The sequence below is a fragment of the Phasianus colchicus genome, chromosome 2 (genome assembly GCF_987193195.1).
Source record: "Phasianus colchicus chromosome 2, bPhaCol1.hap1.1, whole genome shotgun sequence".
In the NCBI taxonomy this organism is placed as follows: domain Eukaryota; kingdom Metazoa; phylum Chordata; class Aves; order Galliformes; family Phasianidae; genus Phasianus; species Phasianus colchicus.
The window spans coordinates 81354578-81376072 of record NC_143437.1 but is presented as its reverse complement, the minus strand read 5'-3'; the positions used below and the strand labels follow the sequence as shown (position 1 = coordinate 81376072).

General features: G+C 38.7%; 1 protein-coding gene across 3 annotated transcripts in view; it reads left to right on the top strand.

The window, feature by feature from the left end:
• The window catches only part of KCNQ5 (potassium voltage-gated channel subfamily Q member 5), a 252847-nt gene that overhangs the window by 157851 nt on the left and 73501 nt on the right, over positions 1-21495 (top strand). For all 3 annotated transcript variants that reach the window (XM_090136147.1, XM_090136145.1, XM_090136146.1), the window contains exon 2: positions 14106-14196. In XM_090136147.1, the coding sequence (XP_089992273.1) occupies positions 14106-14196 (91 nt within the window). The remainder of the gene's footprint in view (positions 1-14105; positions 14197-21495) is intronic.

The following is a 21495-nucleotide window of genomic DNA, read 5'->3' as shown; positions in this document are numbered from 1 at the left end:
AAGTAAACCATGTCTATCATCGTAGTTTAAAAACAGGGTTCAGCTTTGTTCTTGCCTGCATTGCAGGAAAAATAACAGGCAAAATAAAAGCAAAGAAAACCAAGAACAGCGATGTAGATAATGAGTGTACAACAGAGAACCATGATATTATTCTGAGAGGCCTTGCTATCTGACTAAAGTAATTCAATGTTAGTTTTACTGATCTTCAACCAAAACATACAAAATGAGGTCATGAGAATAAGTAGGTGGCAGCTATTGAAGATTAGCAGTAGGACGACCAAGATGCAGACCAGGACTCCCACCCTGCCATCTGGGTTATAAAGCCTACTCATTCTTTATCTTAAATTATTACTTTATATTAAAATATGCCCTTTAATGCAGATCACTAATCTGAAAAACAAAATTAAATTGGGTAATACACTGAGGAGTAATGTGGTATGCAGTGCTTCTAAGGTGGAAATAGCAACCTGGTGTAAAGAAAAAACTTGTTAAATGAAAGCAGTCAGGCACTGTAACAGGGTGCCCAGAAAGGCTGCATAGGCTCCCTTCTTGCAGATGCTCACAGCTGGACTGGACACAGCCAGGAGCAAATGGATGCAGTCGAACCCACTTTCAGCAAGGAGATGAACAAGATAACTGCTGAAGATTCCTTCCAACTTACATGTGTCTGTGATTTTTATGAATTCCCTTGGTGAAAGAAGTGAATGGAACTTTATTGTAGTTAGAGATTAATATGATGCTTTCAAGAGAAAACGCCCCCATTAGTTGTTTGCCTCAATAGTCTGAGCTTGATACAGCTATAAGCATATGGCAATACTATTTATTTCATACAGTTCATAGGAAGGTTTGGCTAAATGATCGTAATATATTGAAGAGGGTTTCTGTTGCTTTGAAGTATTGATTGATTGTGTTACTTTTTCATCTCTGTACTCTCATAATGCTGTGTGGATGCTGTTACATGATTTTTCAGTTGAATCAGCCTGCTAAGAGTTTATTCTTTAAATCTGCATAAATAAACGTTCCTAACAGGTCACAAAATATGTGAAAAAAAAATAAGGTTCAGCTAACAGAACTTGTTTGGGTTTTTTAATAGATGAATATATGCTATGTTGTTGGCTGGCCCTGAATCCAGTCTTTCACTTGTTAAGTTTCCTGAGCAATTAGGAGACAGACAGACATATCTCTCTGCTGGAAGGAGAAAAATGGTACTCCTACTGCTAAGAGGGAGATAGGAGTCAGCTGGTGTGTCTCAACTGAGAGCAATTCCTGGCTGGGCAAGTGCTCTGTTTGGGTCCCATGTACATTTTAAGCCACTTCTAGCCAAGGAAATGGCAGGAAAACCTAGGATCCATTCTCAACTCTCACAAACTTCACTTGATAAAGCATATTAAAGATGTTTAAACGTTTTAGACACTTGTAGACTCAGAATTCGCAAAAGTCCTTTGTTGTCTGGTACTAATTAATCATAGAATTGTAGAATCATAGAATGGCTTGGGTTGGAAGACACCTCAAGGATCAGTATTAATGAGAGACTGTATAAATTCTAGGAGGCCAAAATATCACGTATCTCTGTTAACTATTACTAATTTCCAGATACAACACTACTGTGTCTCTTGATGAAGTTGTGTACACCGAAGGCTGCAAAATGCTGGTGGTGGGAATCATAAAGAGACAACAGAGGCAGCCCCTTGGCATTTGCCTGGCTTGAAGTCGCTCTCACTTGAGATACACCAGCTGACAGAACCTCCTTGCAGTGAGAGCACTGTTTTTCTCCTTCCAGCAGAGATGCAAACCTACCTGTCTCCTAATTGCTCAGGAAACTTGATTAAGTGGAGTCAGAGTGAGCCAAAATCCTAGTATATGTTCATCTATCAAAAAAATTGGTTTTGCTTGCTGAACCCTTCTCTTTTCGTATATTATGCGACCTTCTTCAAAGGGTGTTTGTACCCTCTGCTCTTCCATTCTAAATCTGGCAGCATGTTCTGCATTTCGTAGGGGAGACAGTGTCACCTGAGCCAGTGTCCTGATAGTGAAATCACTGGGAGCCAACATCCCCTTTGGTACCGCAAGGGATAGGGCTGTTGTGTCCCATCCATTGTGTCCTCCTGTTACACTCTCATCTTGACATTCAGCTTACATATAGAAATTCATACTGGGAAATTGCAGGAGAGTCCATTCAGTAGGACTTTCCACACTGCTAGTGAGGGACAATACTTTGTATACTGAAGCTGCAGAAAGCTGATTTTAATGGTGTAGTTAATGAAAGGATCTCCAGGGCTTCTTCTCCAAAGCTGAAGCATATGGTCAGTGCCTGGAAGCATGTACACACAAGTCATCTCTGATTAATCTGTGTAAGGGTTTGCAGGATCAGCATCTGTGAAAAGACAGGAAACTGATCTGCTGAAGTAAAATCCGCGCAAAGTTATTTCTGTGCCTGTAATCCCTCTTAAAAATACAAACCTGCTTCACACTAATTTTTGAGCATGATGATTTTGGCAAAGAGAGTAAACCAATGTATGATAAAATGCTGGAAAGTAAAAGCACCTTCATGTGTTGTTTCAAGCAGCAGTTTTAATGCATTTAAGGAGTTCAAAGGGCAACTTTTTCCCCATGTGGAAAATAGGTTAAATGCAGTTTGTGTATTTAATGTTCTGCATAAGCATAATAGTGGTTTCAGAACCTTTGCAGCTCAGCATTTAATGAAATAACTCATTATTGGAACAGAAATATTATTGTTGCCAAAGCAGTGTATAAGCATACCGCTGGCACGAGGACATCGCTCATGTGAGCAGAGCCGACTTCCTCACAAACACCGCATGACGCACGGGCTGCTGCGGGCACAGAGGTGCCTCAGTCCCACCCTGCTGCAGGGGCACTCCTGGTTTGATGTGGGGACTTGAGAGCGTCTTGTTTGACGCACAGAAGGAATCAGGTGGCCCTCTTTCCAGTTGCAGTGGTTATGAGATAAAAGTCCCTGAAAAATAGGGGAAAATGAGAAATGTGATTGGGCTTTGAGTGGAGGTAGTCACAAAGAATAATGCCTCATTTTGTGGACGGTGTTGCATCTTGCTTTAGGCCGCTGTGAGACTGGGCTGCTTTCAAAGCAGTGTGTGATACAAAGCCACGTGTTGCTTGCTGCACTTACCTACATAGTGCTTGACAAAGGGCATGTCTGTTCAAGCATGCAAGGAAACAGGTGAACAACCTCCCAAGTTTGAGACTTTGTGCTGATTTTATATGATGGAAGGAGGAGATGTATACATTAAAACCAGGAAAATACCATCAGCATTTGGGTGGTGACACACTGGAACAGGTTGCCCAAGGAAGCTGTGGATGCCCCATCCCTGGAGGCATTCAAGGCCAGGCTGGATGTGGCTCTGGGCAGCCTGGTCTGGTAGTTGGTGACCCTGCACATAGCAGGGGGGTTGAAACTAGATGGTCGTGGTCCTTTTCAACCCAGGCCATTCTCTGATTCTGTGATCATTAGAACCCTTTAAAATGGAATTCTTTTGCCATCTGAAATGTGTCTGCTGTCAGGCTGTATTCTCTGAGTACTTCTGTCTAACAAGAAAGGGCTCTTCAGATTCCAGAAAGCAGAGGATTTATTTAGATTAAGGGAGACAAGAATAATGGTGTGGTGTAAAGCTGAACGCCATTGAGCAGAAGTGCAATGATTGATTTTTAGAAGTAAGTTTAATATTAACAAGGCATTCTGCTGGTAAAATATTCCATGTTCCATTTATATCATGGTTTACTACTGGAAGAGAACTTCAGGAAATTAGCAGGATTTTCTTTCTAATGGTGATATTGGTGAGTCGGCTCTGAATTCCCTGAAGTTGGCTGCAAAGTGGGAGTAAATTTAATTAGAGAAAAATATAGATCTTGGTATATTGAAGAAATTTTCAAAAATGTTCATTCCTGATGCTGCTGTGACATCATTCTGCCTAGCTTAATGAGCCCCTGCATTTGTGGCTCCTTAGACTCCTGTGGTAGCTGTGAGATATTTGGGGGCTATAAAGTAATCTTCTAAATACTGTTGTTACACTTATCATTTCTGAAGTTCTGTCACCCATGTATGTTTCTGTTCAGAACTTTTTTTGGATCCTCATTCTTATGAATGGAGTGTTTGAAAATATTATTCTGTATTTCAGTATTTTAAAATGGTGATAAATTGTTCCTTTCTTAATCAGTCTGCCAAATGAAGGCATCATAAAGCAATCAAATCAACTGGTACTTGTAATTTTAAAACATTTTGTACTGTTCCTCCCACAGCCGTCACAGGTTGAGGTTTAGTGAAGCATGGTAAAATACACATTAGTTACTCTCAGAAAATCTAATGTTTCTTCCTAAAATACTTTTCCCTTAAAAAAGAAAAAAAAAAAAGTTTGATTCATTCTTATTCAGTATTGTGGTAACGTATGGGACTTAATACCATTTACTGACAGCAAATAAATTGGAATCCCCATACAAAACTGAATATCCTGTAGACTTGCTATCTGTATAATAAAAGTGAAGGTTGCAGCCAGAATAATGGTGTTGTTTTGCAGTCTAGAAAGCTATTATTGGAGAATTTGTTGGTACTCCTTTATTCATTGTGGGCATTACTTTTTTCATGTCTGGAATAACAAAAGTTGTAGAGGTATCCAGTAGTTGCTAAGAGGCAATCGTCTTGTGGGATATGACAGAGTTTCTTTTAGTCATGTATTGCAGTGATATTTTTCCATGACAGTATTAAAGTGGTCATTTTTCCTAAAGAACTCCTTTAATTCTCAATATTATTGACTGTACTGCACTGAAAAATAAATTTAAAACCAGAGTAAAATTCACAGTATATAATATACTAGTGAAGAGTAGGAAAAATGCAGTGATTGGTTTCTGTTCAAGAGTTCTTAATTAGGATAGAATATTTTAGGTGAAAGTGCACTGTGGATCTATGGGCTTTTCCTACAGTTTTAACATACCATAGTCGTGACAGGCTAATTTTTATAATCTCAAATCTTGCACTTAGTTAAATTGTGAGCATTGTACTAAAATATACCAAGAAGACAACTGAATTTGCATGGTTACATTTTTAGTAGACTTTTCTTGCTTGTCTTTACTTTTATTTAAGATGCAAAACAATAATGCTGTATTCTCATCAATCGTAATATCACAACTCATATTTTAGTGTGTTCATTTGGTAGCATTTGAGTGAGGGCTTAATCACTGCAATAACTTTTCAACTCAGTTGATTGGCATACAGAAATATCTTGTCTGTAGTAAAAGATGCATAGCAAGACCAGAGAATAATTTCATCCAGATTCATGCTAAATCCCCTATCATGCCCAGAAATTGGTTTGGAAAGCATTGACCGAACCAAAGGTGTCTGATGGCAGCCCTCACAATTTAATGATGTAGACAATCAGGAGCCATCAGGGGTAACAGTGCCATTCCCTGGCACACTGTGATTTATTAGGGGTCTAGTTGAGTCACACTGAGAGGGATTAACTCTGGGGGCTACATTAGATGAGCATTTTTTTCCAACGCAGTGTGGTTTCTACTCAGTGTTAGCTGCCAAAGTCATGGCAGTGCTGGCCACTGATGGGCGATTAGATAATGAAGGTGAATGGTGGCTGGCCCCATTACTATCAATCATGTCTTAGTTTCTGTGGAGCCAGAACTACACTCCCAGCATTGAACAAAAGCAAGGCTCTTACTTGTTGCATACAAAATACAGTGAGGTGTTGAAGCTCATCTTGTCGATTTTTCTCTCTTGAAAAAAAAAAAAACATAAGGTAGTGATGGTGTTTCTGTATTAAATTCTGAGGACCTACAAAGCTGATTTTAAAACTGACTACAATGGTGATGTGTTGCACACATTTCTTACAATTTCTTATGTTAAGGTTTTCTGGGGGAAGTAGCAGGAGACAAGAGTCTGTCTGTTTATTAACAGTCTGTAAATAAACATATTTATAGAGAAAGGTTATTTGAGTATTTCCCCTTACATTAGGTTGTGGACAAAGTCAGAATAAATAGACAGCAGTGGAAAAAATGGTTTTGTAGAGTGGATTACGTAGTGAATTTCATTTTTCCAGCTTGCTACTGTAATTTTATTAATTTTCTACATTGCATTCTGAAAAGCTTTTTTTTTATTATTAATTTATTGTAAAAAAAAAAAAAATTGCAACAAAAAAATCTGAAAACAGCAACAATGGAAAGTGATAAATCCATTACATGTCTTATTATTATTTTGATTTATTTTTCTTGGAAAATATCTGAAGCAAATGTTGCTAGGTGAGCTGCTACCACCAGACTTGTCATTGGGCATTAAGGCTGTTTGGTGCAAAATAAAACAAAAAGTATTACAGAGTAGTCTAAATACAGATTTTGTTCAGCAAACTAAAATGAGTTCGAAAATTTTGGTCTACAAAGAGATCTACTCTTGAGGCATTTGTATGTGGAAACAAATTCTGGGATGTAAATCAGTATTGCTTCCTCAGGCTTTAAAGTAGTTAAAATCTGGAAGAAGAGCATATAAGTTCCGGAAAAGTTTGCTAAATGTAAAATGAGTCAACAGTTTCAAATGAAGCCATATGGTTTGATTCAAATTATTTTTTCTTTTGTCTCAAAAACGTATCCTGCAGAAGCCAATGAAAAGATTTACTTTTTAGAAATTATCGATGTCATAAGTATCTCTGAGGTTTAAGCTCTTCAAACCCTTTGTTTTGTTTTAATCAGCATGCTTACTTGAGGAGGAATGATACCTGCCTTACTGATCCCTGGAGAAGCATACCTTGATGTTTTGTATGTGATGAAATAGATTATCTAATGTGTATTTAGTGACACTTTCGTGTCTTGTAGGAATTTAAGGTTTTCATTTGCTTTTAATTACATCACCTGTTATAGCCTTTTGAGTGCTTTGTTATTGTAGGGCAAACGCAATCATTTAGAAGACACAGTTAATTTTTTTCCATAAAATATGACAGAAAAAGATCAACTTGTGTGAACGCCACTTTTTGTCACTGCAAAGTTAAACTCCTTCAAGTCTGATTAACTATTCTGATGGTTAATTTTTAGAATCAATAAACATTGCAGAAAGGAATGAAAAATAAAACAGTGTTTAAACAATATTTATTCATCAGATCCTGACAAAACTCATCTCTCCAAAGCACTTGATGAAGTGCAGGTTCAGTTCCTCAAAAAGTTAAAATTTAGCTCAAATGGTTGCATTTCTGGAAAAGACAGCAGTCAGAAGAGAGAAAATATGAAAAGATGACTTTGCTACAACCACATTTTTTAATCTCAAAAATTGCTTTTAAAATTTTCTATCAAATTTATTTTCACATTTTAAGACTATGAGGTCTTCATACTCTACCTCTCCATAGATAGGGTTGCTGCGTTAGCTCCAGCACAATGTCAAGCCCTTACAGTTTCCCACTCTTCCACTTGAAGAAGAGGCTGAAGTGCAAGTCATTTTAAAGAAAGCTTACGAGAGAAATTTATGAGATCTCTTCTGTAGGAGAGCACTTATTCTCCATGTGGCTTTTGTCAAACATTTTTAACAAATTGTAATAACCTTTGTCATATCTCATTTTCTTGCATAAACAAGTCACATTGAAACTATAAATGATGGAAAATCTAATCCACATGGCTAGCACTATCAAAACTGTTAAACTGTATTCTTTTCCACCATGTCAGCAGTGCATTATCTGTTTTATAGAAATGTTGAAAAGATTACTTTTTAAGGGAGGTACTGCAGGACCTGCATCAATATCTTCCTCAAGCCTGCACTAGCTGATGTTTTCACTTTCAGTTCTTCCTGAAAAAAAAGTGCTCCATTGTCTTTTATTGTCCCACTGGAGAGGTCAATTCCATACACCTCCAAAACTGACTGCTCAGACGTATCAGGAAGGACACTGAGGCTCAGGGCATCTGTCAGATTTCAGTCTACCTTCACGTCTTGAGCATGCACATTTGCTCCGGGATGCAGTATGGTGCACCAGCTCTCAGTCTAACAGCTTGTGGGTTTTCAGCTCTTTGGGAGTTCAGTGCTTTGCATATTATGTCTGTGTGTATAGATGTAACAAGTAGTCCAGGAAATTCTCAGTACCTGTCAGTTCCTAGGCACACTGAAGCCTTTCCCAGACATAGAGAGAGTGCCAACAGGATCTGGCCAATGCAGGGGCATTGTGCAGTGCAGTCCACTTCCCAGATATCTGTCACAGCTTTTTATGAGACCTGTTCACCAAAGCTAATAATCCCAAGGGAAGTAAAACAGTGCTATGAATGATAGCCTGTTTCCTTCCTTCCTTTCTTGAATTTTCTCTGGGTGTTGTATTCACTTATCTGAACCTCTAACAGATCTATTGGTGTTATACATTCAGTAAAATCTTCAGGATGTTTAGTTACCTAATGCTTCACATGGATTTTATGCATTTATGCATTAAAAAATCATTTCAAAGCAGCGCTCACTGCTAAGGAAACTCCTGGCTCCTGCTGATTCTGATTCTCAGAAGGAAATAGTCCTGGGGAGCTCTGCTAGATCTTGTGGGCTCAAACCTTCTGAATCAAAAAATATTCTGTAAATTTGCAAGCAGTTATTTTAGTCTTGACTTTGTACCAGGAGGATGCAGTCAATACATTGGAAGGAAGGGAAGTCATGCAGAGGGACCTAGGCAGGCTGGAGAAGTGGCCCCATGAAAACCTAATGAGATTCAACAAGGCCAAGTGCAGGGTGCTGCACTTGGGCCAGGCAATGTCGGTTATTTATACAGACTGAGAGGAGAACCTCTTGGGAGCAGCCCCATGGAGAAGGACTTGGGGTCCTGGTGGACAAGAAGCTGGACATGAGCCAGCAGTGTGCGTCCGCAGCCCAGAAAGCCAACTGTGTTCTGGGCTGCATTAAAAAAGGGGTGGCCAGCAGGGACAGGGAGGTGATTGTCCCCTTCTACTAATCTTGTGAGGCCCCATCTGGAGCACTGCGTCCAGGCCTGGGGCACCCAGTACAGGAAAGATGTGGAGCTCTTGGAGTGGGAGGGCCACTAAGATGGTCAGAGGGGTGGAGCACCTCTCCTGTGAGGAAATGCTGAAGGAACTGGGCTCGTTTAGCTTGGAGAAGAGAAGGCTTCAGGAAGACCTCATTGTGTACTTGAAGGGGGCATATAAACAGGAAGGGTAATGGATTATGGTAATAGGACAAGGTGGAATGGTTTTAATCTAGGGCAAGAGAGGTTTAGGTCAGATATTAGGAAGAAGTTTTTCACACAGGGGGTGGTGACACTCTGGAACAGGAGGTTGTGGATGCCCATCCCTGGAAGCATGCAAGGCCAGGCTGGATGTGGCTCTGGGCAGCCTGGTCGGGTGGCTGGTGACACTGCACATAGCAGGGGGGTTGAAACTAGATGGTCGTTGTGGGTCCTCAACCCAGGCCGTTCTATGATTCTATGAAAAGTAAGAGCTACTTTGATCACAGGTAAGGTTAGAAAAATCTTTCAAGCATTTTTTACCTTCCATACAAAATCCAAGAGAATGGCACTGCTAGTGATTTACAAACAAGTCTTGGTAATAATCCTGAGTACCTTTGCTCTTATGGGTGTTAAATTAGACCACAAGTAATACTGTAACATAGGTTGGTGGTCTAATTACTTAATTATGTCACTTTAACAGTGATACACTTTTATTATTTACAGAAGAGGTCATAAAACTGTTTTCAGATGTTTAACTTTCAATTATTCTAATTCTAGCAGTAAATAATATAGCAAAATAGCTTTTAGAGATCTTCACTCAGTGTATTTTTTATGCTTACAATGTTCCCTGAGTAATGTTTTAGTAATTTTTTTTAGGCTGAACATTCTCTGCCATATGAACATCTCTTAAATCACAAACTATAGTAAAACTCTGTTGAAAATTAAATAAATGGAGAATTGGTAGTTCCTAATTAACCAGTAAGAAAAGTTTATGAGAGGCAGATTGAATAAATATCAAAGCTTCTGAGTTATATTATCTTTCGTAAATTGGCTTTTCTCCAATTAGTGTATGCTTTCAGAAGCTGGAGAAGAAGATGAAAGGATCTGCTTTTGATAAAATACGTGACTATGGCAGTGCTTGAATAATTTTATGGGAACTTGCTGCCTAAGGCATATGTTTTACTGTCTGATAGTAAATGCATAAGGAAAGACCATCTGTTTTTTTCAGCTTGAACAAATATATGATCCAGATTGAACCTCTAGAGGCTGAATATAATCACTTTGTGTTTTACTTTGCGCTGCTCCGTACCTACAGCAGCTTCCTCTTGTATTGTACGTATCATGGCACACAGTTCAAATGTTGTCATTCAGAAATTATTTTTCTTCTGTTAAAGGGATGTGGGATGCCTATGCAGGGCTTAATACAAACCTCTGCCCTTCATTCATCTCTGGAAAAACAGTTTCTGATACACTTTGACCACCAGGCCTTCAGACCTTCAGGTTTTGTTTTTACTGGACAGATCCTTGTTGAGGTCTTGCCAGGTAAAAAGTATTGCTGTGTTCTCCATGTCTTCAGCTCTCGCTATGGAAAATTGCGAAGCTTTCCTTCTGTGGGTTGAGTAAACAGACTAAATTAGAAAGCTTGAAAGTGTTTTCCAACTATTGCTTTACTTTGAAGGAAGGAAAGCAGGTCAGCAGTAAATATACTACAGAAAATATTCCAGAACACTTGATTTTTTCCTCTTTTTGCTAGTATTGTGTTTTACAGCACCTAGTTTGGCAAAGCTAACAGGACTGGGTTTCTCTCCTCTCCCAAAGTGCTTACAGTTTCATTTTAGACATAAAATGCTGAAGAGAAAAAAGGAAAGAAGTGTTCAGCATTGAAGGAAGGAATGAAGGATAGAGGGGCAAGATTTGAGTGAGCAAGTGGATAAATGCAGACATTTTTCTTTTGTTCTTTAATAATAATTAATAACAATTTCTTGTAGAGCTTCTGGGAAAAGAAAAAAAAAAAAAGTGAGAACAAAAGGTAGTGAGGAAAAATATCTTTCCAAGACCATTTTTACATATTACTCAGGGGATTGCTTCTGCTTTTCACGGATAATCGGCAGACCTGCATCTCCCAGGTGCTGATCTAAACAGTGCACCTGGCTTTTCTGAGTATTTACTTTTGTTTTGATTAATACACTACTTAACTGTTCTGGTTCCCTCTCTTGACTCACTTTTCATGAATTTACATTTCGCCAACACTGATCTTCTAAACCACAGTGCTGAGGAACTGTGGCAGTTCATCATGCATGCTGGGTTCATGGAGCATGGTTTTGTGACTGCAGGACTGGGCTGGGACTTAAAACATTCAGGTCCACCCCACAGTTCTACTGAAGAATTCCATGCCTCAGGAGAGTTCCCTTACCTTTTCTGTGCTGTGGTCTCCAGCTGTGATATGGAAACAACAAACTTTCTTCTTTTCCTACAGCGTCTGTTTTCCATAATTTTTTTACATGAGATTTCTTCCAAGTGAAAACTTGTATTATGTGCTTGACACTGGACAAGACCCAGTGCAACGCAGGCTCAGATTTAGTTGGTATTACTGGAATACAGCTAAACAAGAGCAATTTTTAATACATAAGAGCAAAGAATACAAGAAAATAAAATTCTAACTGATTCAGAACTGAGGATAGCCAGCAAAAGGAAATGACAGTATTTTACTGTAAATTCTTAGTCACTTCTTAATTTTATTTTGCCCTCCATGCAGGCTTAAACTAGGAGAAACCACATTTATGACTATGCCAGTAGGATGTAATTATAGGAGGTTTGTATGTGAAAACTGCAGTAGCTAAAACTACCAGCAGTGTTCTGGGAGATTTCCCTTTTAAAACAGTAGTGGGGGGGAGGGGAGCAAAGTTGCTCAGGAGTTGAATTTTTACCACTTGGACCAGTCTTTTATGAAATCTTTTAGCATAAATCTGCTGATCTCTTTCTTTAGACTGGAAGATAGATTTGTCAATGGCATGTGACCATTGCTACCCTCCTGCATATCTTGATACCGCTGTTTTATTTACAGCTTTTGATAGAGCTTATCCACAAGATCCTATCAGGTTTGATTTTCAGAGTGAAACTTCATCCCAGCAGTTAAGTGATGTGCTACTAGATATGCCACCAATGTATTATTGCATTGCACATTAGATTTTCTAATAGAAATTACAAAGAAATACTTAACGAATTTGTTTGTTGCACTGGATGTATTACAGTGCTCCTGCCATATTGGAAGATTGGTGTGTTATAAAGGGAAGAACAGTTTTTAGCTCCTGAAGAACATGTGGGCAGATGCAATAATAGTGATGTTTGTAGCCAGTAATTTGAATGAAAGAATAATTTAGGTTTGAAAGGGCCTTTCAGGTTATGTAGTCCATGCTCCTTCTCACAGCAGGTAATTTCCAAGTCGGAGGAAGGCTTTTTCCAACTCCATTCTGAAAATCTCCAGGGGTACAGATTGCTGAGCAACTTTTTTAGTGCTGCACATTCTCACTGTGATTTTTTTTTCCTTATAATTAATCACAGTTTTTCTTCATGCAAATGACGTTTGCTCTGCGTTCCCTGTAACCAGAAATAAATAGTTGAGGCTGAGACCTGCTGTTGTCCCCTCCTTCTTCAGGTTGGGCAAAGCCAGCTCCGCTCAGCCTCTCCTGTGTGTCTTGAGTTGCAGCCCCTGGCCACCATTCTACTGAGTGAGCTTGGCACTAGAAACACCCCACATGCCCCAGTGCTTTTCTGAAAGCTGCTCTGCCTTCAGAATGATTGTGTGGATCAATGGCAACTCATCCCATTGAAGAGTATATGCCCCATCTGTATCAAACAGTAATTTTTGTGCTTTGCCTCTCAAAGAGATTTCATCCCTTTTGTTTCAGGAAGGAGTCATTCTCTTTCTTGCAGGTATCTACCTGCATTAATATTGAGTTAGAGTAAGAGTCTAGCAAGAGTCCCAGCAATTCAGACGGAAGTCAAAGGCCTGCTGTTTTTGAATGATTGATTACTGAGCATAACTGATAACTATCAGTTATCTGACTCTACAAAACTTGTAGTTACTTGCAGTTACTTGCAAAAAACAGTACAAGTGCTAGAACTTGCAATGTAGAATATATACCACTTTGCACAACAGATGATTAATCAGTGAATGTGCTGCTTAGTCAGTCCATGGTAATGAGGGTGAAGTGAAATTCTCTTCTGATACATTCCACAGACAACATTTTTTCACCACCACAATGGCGTTGTTATTTGCAAAGCAGCCCTATAAGAAAAGGTATTCTGTATCACCCATGATATATACTTCGGGGTAATACCAATTCTTCAGTGTCCATGAACACTGTCTGCTATATGTATGCCCTCTGCTGTGAGGAACAGGCATGGGATTCAGAAGAAATTGTGCAGTGATGCTGAGTATTTGCGTTTTCTTTGCATAGAGATTTGGCAGTATGTCGGTGCTTTGTTTCATCTGCATGTGTTTGTCAGTACCATGAAACGTGCAAGCTCATGCAAACTGAAAACAGTCATGTTTTCCCAGTTGTGACTGCATGACTTGTGTAAGACCCTCTTGATTCACTCCTACATTTTAACTCTTTCCATTGATGTGTTCCTAGAATGGAGCCTAATCTTTTAGGGCAGTGATACCACAGCCCAGATGCCTTTGAGCTTCTTCTTATTAAGGTCTCTTGCTCAGAAGGAAGTTGATTAATATGGGAAAAGTCATAACAGTTAGATGCAATATGTACAGTAGGGCTTTGATAACCTCATACAGCCCACATCTGTGGTCTACAGTGGGAGAAATGATCCTTTGGACTGGGGAAAGGTGTCTCCTGTTGGCAATCTTTCTTTTGAGCGACTAAGAGTGGCTGTACTGGATAAATGTATAGGACTGATGTGTCAGAAGTAGCATCTGTGTATATGGGATTTCTTTCCATTAATTCGTTAGTGCTGCACAGAAGTCTATAGAATTATGAGGAGGCTATTTGAATGTCTTTAGTTAACCAAGTAGTAATTGAATTTATTTCTGTTGATGAGAACTGTTAATTCATAGTCTTCTATTAATGTTGGTGGAGAAGAATATAGATACTGGATCAGGGTTCTGAAAAATATTAATTGCTAATATTCTTTCTTTTTCAGTTTTCTCCTTGTGTTTGGTTGCTTGATTTTGTCCGTGTTTTCCACTATTCCTGAACACACAAAACTTGCCTCTGGTTGTCTCTTCATTTTGGTAAGTGAAACTTCTAAATACAAGACATCTTTTCAAATACAATAATATACTCCCACATTCTCTCCTCCACCGTGGAATTCCTGAATGCTTTAAGAAACCATACTTTTCATTAGAATGATGACATAATAATAAAATACAAGATTCCACCATCTTTTTCTTTAAAAACCAAGTCAGAGTGTATGTAAGTGTTGTATTACATCTTCTTTACTTGAGAACTGCTGTGTTTTATTACTGATACTTTTTCTACTGCAGTTTGGTATTGACAGAGAAGGAACGACCTTTCATACTTCATAAAGTATGTTCATATTAAAAGGCACTTAAAATAGGAAATTGTTTTTTCTTAGATACCAATTTCTGGTAGCTGTTGGTAGATACTGACATTTTAGTGGCAGTTGCAGCAGTAGGATGTGATACCTTCATTATTTTTTCATATTACATGATTTCGTATTCTAATTCTTTCTTTTTCCCTGAGCTACATATAAATGGCTTTAATCCCTAAAACCGCTTAGCATTTTTCATATATTGTATAGATGCTTTATTAATCTGCTTCTTGATGGGCTGTTTAATTTTGCAAGTGATGGCCTGAGGATAAGTGATAGTGGTCATTAAAATATCATTGTATTCCTGGAGTTACTATGGTTATTTCAGTTCCATGCATACAGAAGACTGTGGCTTGTTAGTTAATGCCTGAGGTGAAGTAACTGTTGACAAATGCCAGCATATCAATTGTCATCGCTGTATATATCTGAAAGCACTGGTCTTTAGAACAGCTTCCCAATTAATTATAACATAAGCAGTCTGATAAACATAATTGCAGTGTGTGGTATGCCTCCAGAGCACAATGTACTACCACATCAGTATATCTGAATGAAATGACTGTAGTTGGCTAGGTGCAGAAGTGTGCCATTCTGCTCCATCTCATCATTCTGCTTCTTAGCAGGGCTCATTAGGGAGAATCATGCTTAATGTGGCATTCTACTTCCCAGCCATGTTATCCCTGTTTCTGGATAAAATATCACATGGCATTAAACCAGCTGAAAGTGATGGGATTTAATTCTTTACTAATATCTACTTCCATTTCTTGCACAGTTGAGCAACACTTTGCAAATTGAAGTTTGTTTGAATGCTCTGTAACTGTGTTATTGCAATTATTACACCAATTGCTAAGATTTCCTGGTACATAAAACAGGAAAAATTGTTTTGTCTGAAAACACCCAATTTCTGATAGAAAGTAATTTTATGACAGGTAATTTGTTTCCCTCTATACTTATGCAAATTGCTTGCAGAAAAGCCATTTGTTCTGACATAAAATATGCATTTCCCATGAGTCACATACTTGTTGGTTGTGCCGGTATGCTTACTGCCAGTTCCTCAGCTGGCTGATACGCATGTTCCCTGTGGTTTGCTGTGGTTTTTTGTGGATTGCCTGGGAGTTTGACCATGGAAGAGTTCTTTGAAGCTCTGGATTTGCTCCCATGGACAGGTTGAGGAATGTGAACTCCATTAGCCCATGTCCCAGTCCTTCCAGAGTCCTTGTAGCAGAGCCCGTCAGCAGATAGGCTGCTCGGGACTTGAGAAGGGAAACTCTGTGAGGCTTCCTGCTTCCATGGTCTCAAAGATAGAATGGCTGAGATGAGCAAAGCCTGACTTAATGTTTTCTGCCATCCTTCCAACACAGAAATGACTGTAAGGAGGAAGAGCATGGATAGTTAATATGTGAAGCATCAAAGCTTTAGCAGCTTGGTCCAGCATTTCTGTGCTGTAGCCTCATGTGTTCAACAAACCCTTGGCAGGAATAAATCTAGTGATGACAAATTTTATGGCTCCTGCTGCGGGTCTCTAATGGAGAAAAATATAAACACAGCAAAGTATGAAATTCCAGAAGCAGGCTAAAACTGACTGGTTTATTCCAGTTTATTGGTATGTGATTTGCTCCTTCTCGGCATACTGAATCATTAACTGATATTAGTAATGTTATCAAAGCAAGTTATTGCAAACACAAAATAAGAAAATAATGCAATTCTGCCCTAGCTCAGGAAGAATTGCTTTGGCTGTGCCAACAAATAATTAGTCACTAGAGTTTCCACAACCTTTTACTTACGGTGATTCACACTATTCCTACAAGTGTGTTGTTTAGTACAGACAGTTGTATTAACTGTCAGAGATCTGTTTTAATACCATTTTGCTTCGTGCTCGAGATGGAAGATGGATGTTTATTTTCTAATGAAGTACAGTACAATAATCTGTAAAGCTGCCTGCTGGGTTTCTGTGAACTGTTTGCTTCACAGATTTATTCCAGATGGTACCCCCTAGAGCCATGTTAATTGGCTAAAAAGTTAATGTAATGTTTCTTCAACTTAATACCTGAGCTGCTGCCTGCACCAGCTCCTGTGACTTTTGACATATTGCAGCTATTAGCAATTACATGGGAAGGTTAAAAGGGAAGTATAAATGAAGTAAGCAAACCTTTTTCTCCTTCCCACAAAGGCCAGAGGAGCCAAGAAGATTCTGCAGTCAGTCATTCCATGACTGTCTCCCTGAGCCTCACCTTACAGGGGAGCAGAGAACACAGCCCCGAATCATTGCATCTTAAACGCTCTCTCAGAAAAAATACAACAGAGTTCAATAGGTCTGCAATAGCTCTAAGTAAATAACTGTTTAGGAAAAAAGCATTAGCTGAGGGCTTCTGAGGGTCAGCAGTAGTTAATGGACTCATCTGGGCTGCAGAAAATCCCAAGCCCTGCTCCCTGGGCCAGCACAGAGCTGCCACACCGTGTCAGGCTGCACCCAGCCAGGGCTTCATTTCCAGCATCTGAACAAGCACTGCTGGATTCCTAGGCACCCTCTGCTTATCAGGGAGCCTGTCAGGGGAAATGCACTCAGTACTTGAGTTTTATGCTTAAAATGAAAGTCCTTCCGGTATATGAGTATATGAACTGTTACTACATCAGTAATGAATTTGGTTAGGTTTGCTTTCGGAAATAATAAGCCTAACCAGATGGAGAGCATCAGATAAAACTCCTTGTACCTACAGTTGTAATTATGCTTTAGCCTCATCTGTGCACATAACTTCTGACATTCAAACTGCGGTAGTGATATATCCCAGACAGACAGTAGAAGAAAATCTACTTCAACATCAAAAAAAGCCACAAGCAGCTGAGGAATCCAACTAACACAGCAAGAAAATAATCTTTGGCGTATTGCTGATCTCCTGCAAGTACATTTCCTGGCACTTTATCAAATGGTAAACACAAGGGAAGTAAAACTTAGGCTGGGAAGGCAAAATCAAATCTTTTGGGAAAGGCAGCCAAGAGGAAAAATAACTGGAATCAGAGGGCATTCACTCTCATGACCAAACTTTCTGTATTTTAAGATCATTTTCAGCTAAAGCTATGCAAATAGCTTGTTCACTTCTATTTGTTTGCTGTCTGTTCAAGAAAACATGAGATGACCCATAGAAAGTTGGCAAATCAGAAGTCCAGAAAGTCTTGTATCAGATTAGATGTTTCATTTGACCTGGCATTTACACGTTTCTTCTTTGAGTGTTTTAGAACTTCTGGCTTAAAGTAAAAAGCTGTAGAAAAGCAATATCATTTTCATTTGAAGTGGCAAATAATTCCATTTTTTTCCATAATTTTCATTTTTAATCAAGACAGAGAAATCACAAAACTCATGAATTTCTCTAGAATTGGTTTGACCAAATCTGTTTTGTCTTTTTCTTTGAAAAGGACTGGGATGGAAAACTACAAAAACTACAGTTCTACAAAATAAGGGCCTCTGAAAATGTACTCTGGGAACATGTTCTTCAGTCAGTAATAACTCACAGAAACATAAAAGCAGACAGTGTACAGTAGGTGAAGCTAGCTTCTGTGCTTACTGTGGTCACTTACATGGATCCAAAAGGAGAGTCTAGTGAGTGCTTCTAGCAATTAAGCTCTTCTCTTCTAATATTTCCCCATAAATGAAATGTAGAAAGAGGATGATTAAAAAACATAGCATATAGCTGCTCTGTAGCAGGCAAGTACGTATTCAATTATCTTTGGTCTAGAAGAGTGAATCCATCCACCAGAATGTAATCAAATAAAGGATAGCTACAAAATTTTAAGGCTAAGCAGAACAGATTTTAAAAAATGGTGGATCATGCTCTATTCACATCATTTGGATCCGTTGTCCCACAACTTGAATCATCTTGTGACAGTGTAACAAAGACCATGAGACATCAAGAGAGAACAGAAGAGATGATAGTGCTGGCACTCCAAACCCATCAACAAACCTCTAAAACTAATAAACACACACTGTAGGTAAGGTAAGAAAGTAAAATAAAAATGATTTCATAACAAAGAAACACATCACATAGAAACTACGAAGGTATCTGAAAAATCTGTTGTCAGCAGTGCTTAGGGTACAGTGTAGATTTCTTATATATATGCATAAAGTCAGTAGAAAAGATGCTGGTACTAATAACAATCACTTTCTGACTCTTTTTGTTTCCTAGCACAGAGGACTAACATTGCTTCAAAGGCAGAGAATGCGTTCTTAAGAAAAGACTGCCATTATTGCAGAAAGGGCCTTCTAGCCAGCTATTCAAGGAGACACTTTCATAGAATCATAGAATCACCAAGGTTGGAAAAGACCTAAAATATCATCCAGTCCAACTGTTCACCTGTTACCAATAGCTCCCACTAAACCATGTCCCTCAACACCACATCCAGTCTTTCCCTAGGAGAACACTCACAACTTGAGGTTATGGAGATTAAGAGTGGGAAATGGGGAAGGATTAGAAGTTACTGATGAGAAGTTACTGTCATGATTCAGATTAACAGGAGTATAATTCTTTGAGGAGAGAGAAGTACATCTCATTTTAAACGGATCAACACAATTGTGCTAAAGAACCGAACCAACTGTCCAGGACTCCCTTTAAGGACAACCAAGCATCATTCCTTGCACAACCACTCTTCCACAGGATGTCTTCCTCCTATTTTTATCATTTAAATGATAATGTAGTATGACAGACTACTTATAAGTCATAAGCGTAACATTTTGCATAGATGCAGATTTGCAATAGTTTATGCTCTACTCTACAGTATTGAATAGGAGTTTGATAAGGATCCGAACTTGCTATATGGATAGCAAGAACTATCTTGTTAAAACAGGCAAAAAACAGGTACTACAGACTGTAACAGTAAAAATGGATTGATATCAATGTTTGAATTCAAACTTTGAATTCAAAAATTTGGACCTGACCATTTGTCAGCTTGCCAAATTGAAATGCAGAATATATCTCTAGAGGAAAATCAAAGTACAGGATCAGAAATAATGCTTAACGGAAAAAAAAAAATCTACAAAGCATTATATTATCAAAGGAAAAAAAAAAATGTAGATATGATCACAGGAAATGAATGTCTCACAAAGATATATGTATATGTTTTTGAGAGGATGTGGAAGGATTTTGCTCGTCTCTTTTTCCAGAAGACCAAAATTCCATAAACTTTGAAAAATATAGGAATAGGAAAAGCTGAAAAATGGTCCACAAATGGCAATTTTAAAATGCACAATGTGATATACTAGATTTAAAAGCTTAGTTATTGGAGTCAAAAGAGGGGAGCAAGTCAACTTTTTCACAGAGTCTAGAGAACAGAATAAAAATATTGTAAACTAAGTCTTATACAAGTAATAGAAATGCTGACATAGCAGATGTGAATGACTTCAGTAAACCTGAGGCATACGCAGCATTTTGAGAGCTTGAGTGAAGTACCTTCCCAGTCCATTTGCCAAAATTTACCAGTTTTCAGATAACACTTTCTTGAAATTACTTTCTGAGCGTATTTGGTACTGGAAACATTTCCAGCTACATCATCCCAGATGCCCAGAGGTCTCCCAGTAATCAAAGCATTGATATGCTTTTAGGGAAGCTCTGTTGATGAACTAAGGGAAACTTCAAGAAGAATAAATAAGAATGCAGCAAATAGGTTTTATCAAGTCCAAACATGCTAAGACCGAAGAATAAAAGAAGGAATATCCTGCTCCCCTCCACTTTTCACAATGCCAAATGTTACCAGTTAATTCACATACATGTGTTCAGCTGTAACAACTAGCCTAAGCCCTTTGCATCAATACAAAATTAGCATGGATGCCAGAGCATAAAAGGATTCGAAGTCTGTGATTGCTCTGGCACCTTTCTATATTTCTTCTGGACTGAACTAAAGATATAAAATTCTTCACAAGCAGTTCAAAAGGAAGATCTGGGATCTGTGTTGCTACAGAGATGTGCTTGAACGTCTGCCTGTAGCATGTGACATGAGAAACATGACAGCAGAAGAAAAAAATGCGTGAAGAAATCACAGAGGAGATGCAAAGGCCTGGGTACAGCTGTACAGCACTTCATTGTTTTGACCATGCAGATAATTTTGTGATTAAAATGAGACCATTCACTGCTCATCTCTTGCTGCAGAGGAAGAAAATGTAAACAAGCATACAAAGATGATGGGAAAGTAAAGGATTTTTCTATAGTGTGAGTTTTATTATGTTGTCTCCATTCAGGAATTATCTTGGAAGTGTATTTGCACCTGGCATAAACAAATGACCTGGAGCAAAACAGTGAGTGTAAATGTGAGGTACAGGAAAGCATGGTATTTAAGGATGATGTGTCTGGGATAGAGCAGGATGGACAGTGAAATCAACATTTGCTATTGCAGTTTTCCCTATCTGAAAAAGGGTTTTCACTAGTTACCAGGGTCTTTCTGGAAGAAACACATCCACCAAAAGCCAAAAGGAGCTTTGGGATAAGTTTGCTGATGCATGCACTTAGATGGTAAGCATGGTGACCTGCAGATTCTGTGTGGAGGGAAGTTACTTTGGTAGTGGATCTTGGTGCTTCAAGGGCATTTGTTTCTGTGGCATCCTAAGCTGTCCTAGGGTTTCTGTCCTTCCGCTGTGGATGTGAAGGAAGGTTAGCACAGTTTCAGTGCTAGAAATTTGGTCTGGTGTGGTAACACTCTATGAGTAATCAAATGGCAGCTACTTTATTCCAGTGTGCATTTTTGGTGCCTGACTTAAAGCTGTTTTTGCTTGACACAGAAATTCGGGCTTTTTTTCTGTTGTAAATGAATAAGAAAACACAACTGACAGGTGCCATTTCAAACAAAAAGCTAAAAGGGAATTGGACAGCAGAAGTCCTATATAATGTGCAGCTAATTAAAACTAAGCATACACTCAGATTTTAATATTATATCAATAGGCTTGTAGCTGCATATTAAATTAAAAGGCACAGAATTGATTTCTTAATAATGCTCCATTAAC